The 12,431-nt window shown below is 36.5% G+C and overlaps 2 protein-coding genes across 3 annotated transcripts; both read left to right on the top strand.

Annotated features, from left to right (window-relative positions):
* Positions 1–1,485: 1,485 nt before the first annotated feature.
* LOC125196375 (serine/threonine-protein kinase AGC1-7-like) lies at positions 1,486–3,361 on the top strand. Its single transcript, XM_048094866.2, has 2 exons — positions 1,486–2,114; positions 2,371–3,361. Exons 1-2 carry the CDS (start codon positions 1,486–1,488, stop codon positions 3,233–3,235), a joined length of 1,494 nt encoding a protein of 497 aa, XP_047950823.1. The 3' UTR covers positions 3,236–3,361.
* Positions 3,362–7,721: 4,360 nt separating this feature from the next.
* LOC125196067 (isocitrate dehydrogenase [NADP]-like) lies at positions 7,722–12,007 on the top strand. Of its 2 annotated transcripts, none has more exons than XM_048094428.2 (15): positions 7,722–7,901; positions 8,467–8,510; positions 8,592–8,701; positions 8,966–9,003; positions 9,186–9,263; positions 9,349–9,402; positions 9,503–9,604; positions 9,772–9,863; positions 10,451–10,554; positions 10,677–10,745; positions 10,835–10,950; positions 11,107–11,141; positions 11,227–11,369; positions 11,452–11,574; positions 11,646–12,007. In XM_048094428.2, the coding sequence occupies exons 1-15, from the start codon at positions 7,853–7,855 to the stop codon at positions 11,737–11,739; spliced, it is 1,251 nt and encodes a 416-aa protein (XP_047950385.1). In that variant the 5' UTR covers positions 7,722–7,852; the 3' UTR covers positions 11,740–12,007. The 2 variants fall into 2 exon arrangements, with proteins under 2 accessions (XP_047950385.1, XP_088913468.1); XM_089057342.1 differs by lacking the exon at positions 7,722–7,901 and adding an exon at positions 7,980–8,066.
* Positions 12,008–12,431: the final 424 nt, after the last annotated feature.

Below are 12,431 nucleotides of genomic sequence, written 5' to 3' on the forward strand. Positions count from 1 at the left end.
TTTTGGCAAGAATGTTATTGTACATAAGGAATAATGATAAAGTCTCAAGGAATAATAAGGGCATCCACAACCCCGTTCCAGGGTCAGGCCCCAAATCCCCTCTACTTCATCATATTCACAACTTTAAATTATTTTACTCTTAAAATTGAAAATATTGAACAAGTATATTTCAAAAAATTTATTCATTAAGAAATTATAAATTACAAACCCTAAATTTTTTTAAAAAATTTACAAACCCTAAAAATCAAAACATACAAGTCCTATGAAGCCAAAAAATTAAAATTCATAAAAATTGAAAATGTTGAGCAATTATACTTCGAAAAATTCATAACAATAACGTAGAAAGAATAAAATGTTGTGGAGTTTAAATAGGCAAAAAAAAAATTAAAAAATCAATTTTTATAAAAAAAATTAAAAAAATGGTGTTGGGGTCTGGCCCGTGCGCTCGCAACGCCGGGACAGGCCACAATTGGGCGGCCCCAGGCCTCTCCAGCGTCCCCGGGCCTCTCCACCACCACCTGCAATGCTCCAGGCCCCGGGACTGGACCCTAGGTGCGGTCCGGCCCCATTTTTTTTATGAGAGTTGCGGATGACCTAAGTTTACAACTATACGTTAATGATATAGAAATATAATGTAATCATCGTAGGAGAAAAAAAATTAAAAACTGAAAAATACACGTGTAATATTATAGTCAGTTGGATCGCGGCTAAGATGGAGTTATACGATCTTATATAGTACCTACTACCTATTGCATTTCTTGGACTCAAACAATATATATTTGCATTTCTTGGACTCAAACAATATACTACTAGGAGTTAGTATTTTTTAACTAACTAGCTAATTCCACTGAATCGATGTTATCCTTTCAAATCAAATTTGAAAGAATACTAATTACATATTATTAGGAGACTAAAATGGATTTAGGAGATAGAGCATATATTCGCAATGGAATCTATGGAAATAATTCCCAACCACGATTTAAATTGCAAATGTATCTCCTATCCTCCCTGCACGTCTCTCTTTCTCTATTCATTTCCCGCAATTTTCTCTTGTCACTATTCTACCAAACCAACACCTCTGATTCTAGCAACAACCTTAACTAGCTAAGTCAAATACAAACAAACCATCTTTCTCACGTAGACCCATCAACGGAATTTTTTCTCGACTACCCTTTTATTTTCCCAAGATATTAATTCACCAATCATATACGGTGGCCGCAGCTTATGATTCATGTTTCTCTAATATTTGAAGGTAACTTCCTACAGTTATTATTGTTTAGCATGTTCACGCGTTTTAGATGTTGATGTTAATGTACTTGAATCAAGATTGTATGTAATTTTCGATGGTGACCAAAAAAACTTGGACAAATTTTGTATGTGTGTGTGTGTTTTCTTTTCTAACATTGTTTGTTGATGAATTGAAGGTTAGGATATGTTGTACATGTATTCATGTGATAAAAATAAGTAGTTTTGTTGCAAATGTAGATGAACGAGGCTAGCAGAGAAGATGAGATTGCGAAGGGAAATGCAAATGCGTGTGAGCCTGCATCCGTAAATCCTCACACATTCCCCTGTCCTCTCCCAACATCGAGAAACCCAAACGTAACATCCCCGACCCCGGGCACCATGGCAAGCAACGCCAAGAGCAGCATATCGCAGGGGTGGGGCAGCAGCAGCGGCAGCAGAAGCGACAGTTTGGAAAGCACGAGCAGCGCCCCCATCAAGCCCCACACGGGGGGCGATGTCAGATGGGACGCCATAAGTTGCGCCAATTCAAGAGACTCGCCTCTCGGGCTGACCAATTTCCGTCTCTTGAAGAGGCTCGGGTATGGAGACATTGGGAGCGTCTACCTTGTTGAGCTCCGAGGGAGCACCAGTTTCTTCGCCATGAAGGTCATGGATAAGGCCTCTCTCGCCAGCCGGAATAAGCTGCTTCGGGCGCAGACCGAGAAGGAGATTCTTGGTCTACTTGACCACCCTTTCTTACCCACCCTTTATTCTTACTTTGAGACTGACAAGTTCTATTGCTTGGTCATGGAGTTCTGCAGTGGGGGTAACCTTCATTCCCTTCGCCAGAAACAGCCCAACAAGCATTTTACAGAGGAGGCTGCCAGGTTACTTACTACCCATCTCTATTTTTATCTACTCCCTCTTTCACAAAAGTTGGTTGAAATGTTTCTTTTAAACATAAAATTTATGAAATTCATGTTTAAAGGTTAATACAGAGAGAGAATAAACTACGCCATATAATAAAGTATAAGAAAGTAAAATAGTTCAATAGTAATAAAAAGAAAATAAAGTTATTTGTGAAAAAATGAATACGACTCAACTATTCAACTACCTGAGAGTGAGGGTCTTGTTTTATGACAGATTCTATGCCTCGGAGGTGCTATTAGCGCTTGAGTATCTGCACATGCTGGGGATCGTGTACCGTGATCTGAAGCCCGAAAACGTATTAGTAAGAGAGGAGGGACACATCATGCTATCCGACTTCGACCTATCCCTCCGCTGCTCAGTCAACCCAACGCTCGTCAAATCCTCGTCCACACACGCCACAACAGACGCCATCTTAGACGACGAAAACGCCGTCCGCGGCTGCATCCAGCCATCCGGCTTCCTCCCCTACTTCCTCCCAAGGCAGAAAAACCGCAAATCCAAGTCCGATTTCGGCCTAGGCAGCAACCAGAACTCCCTCCCGGAGCTCATGGCCGAGCCCACCAACGTCCGCTCCATGTCCTTCGTCGGGACCCACGAGTACCTCGCCCCAGAGATCATCCGGGGCGAGGGCCACGGGAGCGCCGTGGACTGGTGGACGTTCGGCATCTTCTTATACGAGCTCCTCCACGGGACGACCCCCTTCAAGGGGGCCGGGAACCGCGCCACTCTTTTTAATGTCGTCGGGCAGCCGCTCAAGTTCCCGGAGGGCCCACAAGTGAGCTCCACGGCGAAGGATCTTATAAAGGGGTTGTTGATAAAGGAGCCGCAGAAGAGGATCGCCTACAAGAGGGGCGCCACCGAGATCAAGCAGCACCCCTTCTTCGAGGGGGTGAACTGGGCGCTTGTTAGATGCGCAACGCCTCCGCACGTGCCAGAACCCGTTGATTTCAAACAGTTTGCCAGTAAAGATCCACCGCAAGCCGATAAGAAGATTGAGGACAGTGATAAGAACCAGAACCAGAACCAGAATCAGACCTCCTCAGCAGATTCTTCCTATGTTGAGTTCGAGTATTTTTAAATGTAAATTCCAATGGATCGAAATATATGTTTCATTTTGTATGTATACAAGGATAATTAGGGATTAGTGCAGCTGAGTGTGAGATTGTATCATTATCCCTAGACAGCAAAAGAAGTTGTTGCAATAGAAAACCATCATTTTTTGAAAGAGTTTTACAATATGCTTTGCTTAGATCAAAAAGCTAGGTTCAGGGAAAAAATGAACTTTAATGATGTTAAGTTACTGATCGGATCAAAATATATTTGATCGTCTAATAATTAATTAAATCAAATAAAACCAAATCACACTTAAAATTGATTAAGCATTTATTTAGAATTTTTAAGTATTTTTATATAAGAACATAATACTGTATACTTTTCCAGAGAGAAAAAAAGAAAAAAAATATGCAGGACCCATTGAGGTGCCTACAATCAGCGCGATGAATAGTTACTGGGCCCACCGGTAGATACCCTTGATAGTTACCAAAAAAAAGAAAAGTACAACACATCTATCTATCTATAAATATATAAAAGAAGAGTTTTGGAGTATGTCAAGATTATTGATAGATGCAGAGGTGACCATTTAATTTGTTGTATGCTGTAGGCAGGCTAAAGTGATGGTAAAACGAAACCAATGTGGGCATTAAGTGCCTATTGTTTTTTTTTGTTAGTATAGAACAATAGGTTTGGTTTTGACTTAATCATCATTATTCTTAGCTACGCTTGGTTTCCAATTAGTCTGCAAAACAAACATATTTGTATGAATGGCATCATTGGTAGTTTATGATACACTTTTTATTAGCACTAAATAAACCTGTAAGTATACAAAGTATATATAGTATAGCTAAAGGTTGTGTGTTCACTAAATAAACCTGTAAGTATACAATAGAAAACATACACCAACTAAAAGCGAATAAAACACAGAGAAAGACGATAGAGATAAGGGAATCCCAGGGATGTGTGTTCACAGTTATGGTTATACAAAATTCCAACTACAATACCCTAACACAGTTATTACTTTGATAGAACGAGTCACCTAGCTTATGCTCATGCGATACAAACGTTGATTACAAGATTAGGGTTGTCAATCCTAACACGTAATTCCAAAAAGCTCCTAAGACCCTTGAAAAGTCCTCACTCTCAATTAACAGTGCCGTTTTAAGGGAAGCTAACTGTAGCGTCTACTAAGTGGATCTAACTCGCTAGAACTCTGTCACAGTTATGAAGCAAGTTATATTAAATCATACACAATTGTGTCACTCAATCATGCAACATCAAAATTACCTAGGGAAGAAACAAAGTAAAAACAAAACAGATAGTAAATAGAAAAAGGAATTTGTATAACCAAAGTCGTTACTAACACATCCCTATAATCCTATGAGTTTAGTTACACATAAATGAATAAGCTAAAAACATAGATTGAAGGGAAGACAATTTGAACATAAAACTAAAGCAAATAAAACCCGTAGGTTGAATCCTTGTCGTTCTTGATGTTCTTGAAATCCTTTTCCAACTCCTTGCACCAATGAAGTACTCTAGGTCTTGATCTCTATGAAGTATTTTGCAAGTAGAAGTTCTCTCTTTTTTATGAAGTTTGAGGTCTTATTTATAGGTGAAAGCCATTCTTTGTTGTAGAAGGAAAAGATCTCTAAAATATGGTAAATCTGGGCGCAAATCTAGGGCTTCTTGAATTCGCCGCCTTTCTCCGGCGGGCCGCCGCACCTTGGCCGGCGGTCGCCGCGTTGGAGTCTAGAGAGTCCGTTCCCTCGGCGGCGGACCGCCGCACGTCTTCCGGCGATCGCCGGACGAGAATTCTCTTCCAAGCACATTTTTCCGAGGCGGACCGCTGCATTGATCTGCCCGCCGGGCGCCGGCGGTCGCCGCACACATCCGCGGCGGTCGCCGTCTGGCTCCAAATTTCCAAACTTGGCGTTTTGGCTCCCTTTTTCAGCTCAATTATGCACATTTCTCACAAAACACGTCAAAATACCAAAATAGACAAAATATGCAAATAATGGACGTGTAGAGTGACTTTGACATTAAAAACGGACCAAACAATGACCTTAAAATAATGCAAAATCCGAGCGTATCAGTTTAACATGTAGTCCGAAGTTTGGTTTTCTTTGCCTTTTAGGATTTGTACTTTCATTTATTTAAAGAAACATTGAAGTACTTCTTTATGGCTTATGTTTTTATTGTGCCACATTGCCTTTTTTCATGTATAATCATGAAATTCAAACTTTGGCAGCTCAGACGTTTACCCTTATGTGGAGGATGAAAGTGTTGTAGACCCACTTCTAGCACAACATCTGCAACATTTTTGGCATAGACTTTTCATCCCTGCAAAAGGTATAAAAGGCTTTAGAGTATATTTCCTGTTTTATTATGGATATCTCTCATCTACTGTAATCTTCTCATTTTCCTTTAGCCGGCTCTTTTTCTGTTTTTCAGCAATGATGAAAACACGAGCAAGGAGCCAAAAATATTATTTTGCGAAGTTCTAGCCCTAGAATAAGAAAATTGTAGGTATTGACAATAGTTCTTCTGTAGAGTACATATTTTTAGCTCAAAAGTTTTATTTAATATTTAAACATTATATTATACTCCCTCCGTCCCAGTTTAAAAGTCACATTTTGCCATAAAAGTTCGTCACAGTTTAGGAGTCACATTTAGAATCTTCCATATTTGAACATAAAATTTTACCCCATTATTCATCAAAATTACACCCAAATGCCATTATGTACATAAAAATAAACCCCCCCCCCAAAAAAAGCTCAAAAGTCAAACCATCTCACTTTCTACCAACTCACTTCATTTATTACACACTCTACCATCTCACTTCATTTATTACATACTCCACTCCTAAACTAGGACGGAGGGAGTATTATATTATGTGATTTATCTGTGGCGTGATACTAGTAGCAAATAAAAAACAAGTAAAAAGTAAAAATTTTTAGAGGGAACATCTTTTTTAGTACACCAACTATTCTAAATGAACAAATTTGGTCCGTAACATTTCATAATATCTTTTGAGTTCCATTAACTATAAGTTAATATCAATTCAACTACTTTTTGGCTATTTTCAATATTTTCATGCCTAAAGTACTCTTAAGGCCATGAGGGCAATTCAATCTATTTACCCTCTCATTTTCATTAAAGTATATAATTTGGGATAATTGATGTACCAAAAAAATGACCCCTCTAATTTTAGTTTCAAAATAAAAATATCTTAATAATATTAATATTCTATTACTATTAATTATTTACGTTTAGTTTTACTTATTTGTAATATTTTAAATCATTGTACTATATTTAATATTAAATATATTAATAGTGAAATAACTTATGTATAAATATTTTAAACATTATAATTTATACAATATTTGTATATAAAAATAGTTCAATTTATTAGATGGAATATTAATTTTTCAATCTTAAAGCTATACAAAGAAGAATATGTTATTTTTAAGTGCAATACAAAATTGACAATTAAAATAAATTAAAATTCATTAATATACATAAAATCTTAAATAATTCAAAGAGCTCAGTTTTATTTTATCTACTCTTATGCAGTAAATGTAGTCTAGTTGAAATTATCAATAATCAATTTAATAAAAAAGACAATGACATTCCTTAGTTGAATATATGATTAATTTAAATCTATGATTATTTAATTAAATAAAAAATTAACAGTTGCTATCAATTGTTTAATATCACAATGTCGCGTCTTAATATTATCATTAGGCCATTTACAACAACATCATGAAAATTGTTCGTAGTTCTCATATCTATTCCCTCGACTATTCGTGAATCATATTTTTTCTACTTTATTAAATTTTTATTTCAATGTAGTATATATTATATATTATGATTAACTTAAATTTTCAATTGAATAAAATTATGAGATTCATTAAAATAAAATATTTATCTTAATTTTATCTAAATAATTGAGAATGTAAACCATATAAAAGCATTAACTAGCACTAGAAAGTAATCTCATAATATTCAAATAAGGTATGGTATATATTAATAATAATAGTCTAAGAAACTACTAAACATAATCCCAAATAAATTAGAAGAAAGAAGAAAGTGGATGAATAAAGAAAGAAAAATAAATTACATATTTTAATGAAAATTACATACTTAAGAGTACTTTGGTCATGATAATATTGGAAATAGCCATAAATTAATAAAAATAATATTAACTTATAGTTGATGAACCTCAAAAGATATTATGAAATGTTACGGATTAAATTTGCTTATTTGGCATAATTGGTGAACTTAAAATGATGTTCCAGCATATTTTTATTTTGTTGCAAGCTCAGCCCGCCATTGGACTAGCTAGCCTAGTAGCCTTGCTTAACCCACCAGTAGTAACGAATTAGCTACTATCCATAATCTCAAATGAAGTAGTAGTAGCACTAATGATGGACCCCACCACAACCGAACCACGTTTTCCTCAAGTAATAATAATAATAAAAGGAAGAGAACATTTATTACCTCCCCATCGTTTTAAACAAGGAAATCAGCGCAGGCTGCTAAAAGGAGAAGATAATTCCAGCATAATTCGGCTCTGATTAAACCCAGTTCGGCAAGATTTTAAGTTGATTACCAAGGAAGAATTTTTCGCCATCTGACGATGAGTTTCGACAAGATTAAAGTCCAAAACCCCATCGTAGAGATGGACGGTCGGTATCTCTAATTTCCTGTCTAAGAATTGATTGCCTGCCACAATTCGTTGCTGATCTTTTTTTATCACGTGGGCTTGATCGAACTTAGTTTATTATGCAGTAGGCGCTTTTGCTGTTGAAATTGAGACTGTAATCCGTTTCTTGATCAAACCCAGTTTACATGTATGCTCACAATCTTGATTAGTTGGGCGTGCTGGCAGTTTATAGTAACATAAGCATTTTCACAAAGTGGGCTTATTGAATTTAATTATTTGTACGTTCTTTTAGTCTAAATTCTAGTTCGTGATGGTTAAAAGTCATCTGGGTTAGAAGTTTAGATCAGTGTTTTATTGTGGATATCTTTGTTAATTGAGTGCTTTTTAAATCATTTCTCTGAAGTGATGCTCTCTGGCTTAGTTCCGTGTGTGTGTTGGGTTCATCTCGAGGTGTTTAGTCTATTTGTCTGAAGATTTATGCAGACATGTTGTAGAGACTAGGAATGCTGCATATTTATGAGTTCCTCATTAGTGTATCTATGTAGAAAGCTTGATTGTCATGATTAAAGAATATAGTTTTTGTGCAGGCGATGAAATGACTCGAGTGATATGGAAATATATCAAAGAAAAGGTTTGGATACTGATCTCCTATTCCTTGCCAATAACACAATTGTAATGTTTTACTGGCTTAATGGGTTTATAACATTTACAGCTCATACTTCCTTTCCTGGAGCTAGACATAAAGTACTTTGACCTTGGTATTCATCACCGTGATGCTACAAACGACAAAGTTACAGTTGAAAGTGCAGAAGCCACTCTTAGGTATGTAATTTGTTTGAAATTTCTTTTTCCTTTTTTAAAGATTTTACTTTGAAAGCCTAATTTAAATGGAAAAATGAATTTCTTACTTGAATCTGTACGGTCTCAGAGTAGCATGACATTGCCAATTAAAGGATGAATAATCAACTATTCAACTTTCTTATCAGCTTGTACTCTGTTCTTATGTAATCAACTTGTTGTGAAGCTTTAACTGACCCTATAAATGAAATTCTCAGTATTTTTCTTCTCTCCTTTGATAATGTCCAGGTACAATGTTGCAATTAAATGTGCGACCATTACTCCAGGTATCGTCTTTAAGAAACAAGCCCATTAGATAAACTTTGCGTATGTTTCAGCAGTTCTTGAATGATGTTACATATGTTAGGCTATAAATGCAACTGAAGTATCACCACATCTGTACATATTAATTGTTTGACCTGTTTACATATTCTGTTTGACATATTCGTCATCTTGGTTGGCTGAACAGATGAGGCCCGTGTTAAAGAGTTTAACTTGAAACAGATGTGGAGAAGTCCAAATGGGACCATTCGTAACATCTTGAATGGTAGGAAATTTCCGTAGAAGAATAAACATGGATGTTCAATATAATCACTGATATTTACTCGGGAATGTGGATATTACTTCTGCAGGGACAGTATTTAGAGAACCAATCATATGCAAAAATGTCCCTCGGCTTGTGCCAGGTGCTTAATTCTTACTACGAGCTTCTTTACTGAGATTACAAGTTGGGTTTATTTTCTCTGGTCTTTCTGATATAAGGCCTGCAACTATTCCTATTCATAGGTTGGACCAAGCCGATATGCATTGGGAGACATGCCTTTGGGGATCAGTATCGAGCTACTGATTTAGTAGTTAAAGGAGCTGGAAAACTCAAAATGGTTTTTGGTATGTGTGTAGTTTGTTATCTAGTTTCTTAATACCCAGTGCATAAATACAGCCATGTATTTTATGAATCACTTCCTTAGATAAAGGAGGCATGACTTAAACTAGTACAATGCTCTTAATATTGTATGGACGATTAAAGACCGCATATGATATGACGTATGTCACAGTCCCAGATCGAGGTACTAAGGGCGTTGAAATGGAGGTGTTCAACTTTGCTGGACCTGGTGGTGTAGCTCTGTCAATGTATAACACTGACGAGGTTTGAATTCTCACAAATTTTCTAATAATTTTTTTATGATATGTCTACACAGTTCCCGAACATAATGGTGATCGGATAGATGGGAATAGCCTTGTCCTTGTGTGATTCTCTGGGCCCAGGCTAAAACACCTGCCTTGATCATGTCTGGTTTTGACTGAAAGATGCGTAAATTCCACCCCTTAAGCTAATTTATTCCATGGTAGTAATTTAATTTGAATGATACAGGAAAAGGCTTTAGGTTCCACAGAAGTTCTGAAAAGTGGATGAACTGATAGTAGTTTGTAATTTCCTTGTATGGCCTTTGTTTCATTTCTTTTCTTCTTTCTATCAGTCTATTGCCCTTCCCAAGTCCCAAGTACTTCTTGGTTAGTTGATAATGTTACTATTATGCTGTGCCTAATGTAGATTCCACTGTGTGTGACTTAAGCAAATTCTGAGCCTGAAACAATAATTTTGACTGACTGCAAAGACTACTAGGATTCAATTTTTTAAACAATGTGATAGCATTTAAAACTTAAAATTCACTTGCTAGAATATTTTGCAACTTTTTTCATGTAAAGAGTAATTATATGCTGTATGCTGCTTAGTCTATTCGTGCTTTTGCGGAGGCCTCGATGAACACTGCTTATCAGAAGCTTTGGCCGCTTTATCTTAGCACCAAAAATACCATTCTGAAGAATTATGATGGAAGGTATTCCTCTTTTTTTACTAATCTCCTAAGTTTGAATTTCATGCCACCATGCCAACACTTTACAAATTGAGCCTTTTACACTTTTTTGCTTAAATCCGTTGTTTGCGTTCATATTCGTGAAGGTTTAAGGATATCTTCCAAGAAGTTTATGAAAAAGAATGGAGGTCCAAGTTTGAGGTTGCTGGGATTTGGTATGACCAAGTTTATGAAAGACAGAAAGAGTAGATATGCAAATCCATTTTTCTAAGCTATAAATATTAATATGAACTCTTGAAAATAGGTATGAACATCGTCTTATAGATGATATGGTTGCTTATGCTCTAAAGAGTGATGGAGGTTATGTCTGGGCTTGCAAAAATTACGACGGAGATGTTCAAAGTGACTTTTTGGCCCAAGGTTTGTGCAATCTTCAGTTTAGGCAAAGACTTGCTTACATCTGAATGCACGGTGGATGCACCGGAGTGTGCCTCTTGCATTGATAGGGTTCATTGGAGTTACATGCTTTTGTGTTGCATATAGTGTAGTAACAACTAGCTATTTTCCGTGATGCAGGATTTGGATCTCTAGGTTTAATGACATCAGTGCTGGTGCGGTAACCGTATCATTAATCTGTTCGAGCTGTGTTTTCTTTTCCTTGATGTTGTTTGGCAACAACTTTTCGTATTTGAATAGGTCTGTCCAGATGGAAAAACCATTGAGGCAGAGGCTGCACACGGTACAGTCACGCGCCATTACAGAGTGCATCAAAAGGGAGGCGAGACTAGCACTAACAGCATAGCATCGATCTTTGCATGGACACGGGGACTTGCACACAGGTAGATGATTAGTTTTCCATGATTACCGGGCAATTAGCTGTTACTACTTTCTTCATTTTCGACTCTGTTTTGATATTTGTAGAGCAAAGTTAGACGGAAATTCCAAACTCTTGGATTTCACAGAGAAACTAGAAGCTGCTTGCATTGCAAGTGTGGAGTCTGGAAAGATGACCAAGGATCTTGCCATTCTTACTCATGGAGCTAAGTGAGTGAAATTTTCTGTAAAAAAAAGATTTCTCCTGTTTTGTCGCCTTTGACATGGATGTGTTGTTGCAGCGTGTCTAGAGATCAGTATGTGAACACCGAAGAGTTCATTGATGTCGTGGCTGAGGAGTTGAGACGTAGACTGTGGAAGAAGGCAAAGCTATAGACGGAGTGTCGGAGCTCCATGTTTGTTGTGCAAAGCTATAGTTTCTCTTATTAAACCGACTGTGATTGATTTATCAAAAATTGTACTAAACTTTCAACATAGTTTCTGTAGTAACTAGTGCGGAAACGTTTGGCTGAAAGTCGCTTTGTATGCACTTGCTTTACATCACCATAAGCATTCTACTATCCAAGTCGAATGAAATAGAAATAGTAATAAAATTCAGACAGAAAATTCATTATAAATGCGAGTTTTACAGTTTTTTAGCTTAGTTTTTTCTTTTTACTGTGAAAATTGTAGACATCGATGATGAACGATTATTTCATTTTAACATATGCCGGGATTTTGTCTTAGCATATTATGTTTGATAGTTTCGGTTTTTAGCATATGAATTGATCTATTTTCGTTCAAAGTGACAATGTTGTTAAATTTGATAGTCAAAATGACATCTTTCACTTTGTATGAATTGATCTGTAATTTACACAATAAATTTGAACACTATTAGCTAAACAATAGATTAGAATTTATTTTTTATCTTAAATAGTAGGATTATTTAACAGTTAGGCCTCGTTTGGTAGCTATCAAGACATATATAATTTGTGATAGTTATCATAATTTCAATTAGTTTATTTATCTTAATTGGATGTTTGATAGCTTAAGATAATTATAATCTCTCTCTCTCTCTCTCTCTCTCT

Source organism: Salvia hispanica, chromosome 4 (assembly GCF_029641045.1).
Source record: "Salvia hispanica isolate PSC_SH4W2 chromosome 4, Shi_PSC_v1, whole genome shotgun sequence".
NCBI classification, from domain to species: Eukaryota; Viridiplantae; Streptophyta; class Magnoliopsida; order Lamiales; family Lamiaceae; genus Salvia; species Salvia hispanica.

Bases quoted from the DNA above. Each gene is read 5' to 3' on its own strand.
- LOC125196067 (XM_048094428.2), top strand. From the start codon at position 7,853: ATGAGTTTCGACAAGATTAAAGTCCAAAACCCCATCGTAGAGATGGAC. The intron at 10,555-10,676 runs GTATTCCTCTTT...ATATTCGTGAAG, and splicing joins CTGAAGAATTATGATGGAAG to GTTTAAGGATATCTTCCAAG. The intron at 11,142-11,226 runs GTGCGGTAACCG...GTATTTGAATAG, and splicing joins GTTTAATGACATCAGTGCTG to GTCTGTCCAGATGGAAAAAC.
- LOC125196375 (XM_048094866.2), top strand. From the start codon at position 1,486: ATGAACGAGGCTAGCAGAGAAGATGAGATTGCGAAGGGAAATGCAAAT. The intron at 2,115-2,370 runs GTTACTTACTAC...GTTTTATGACAG, and splicing joins TTTACAGAGGAGGCTGCCAG to ATTCTATGCCTCGGAGGTGC.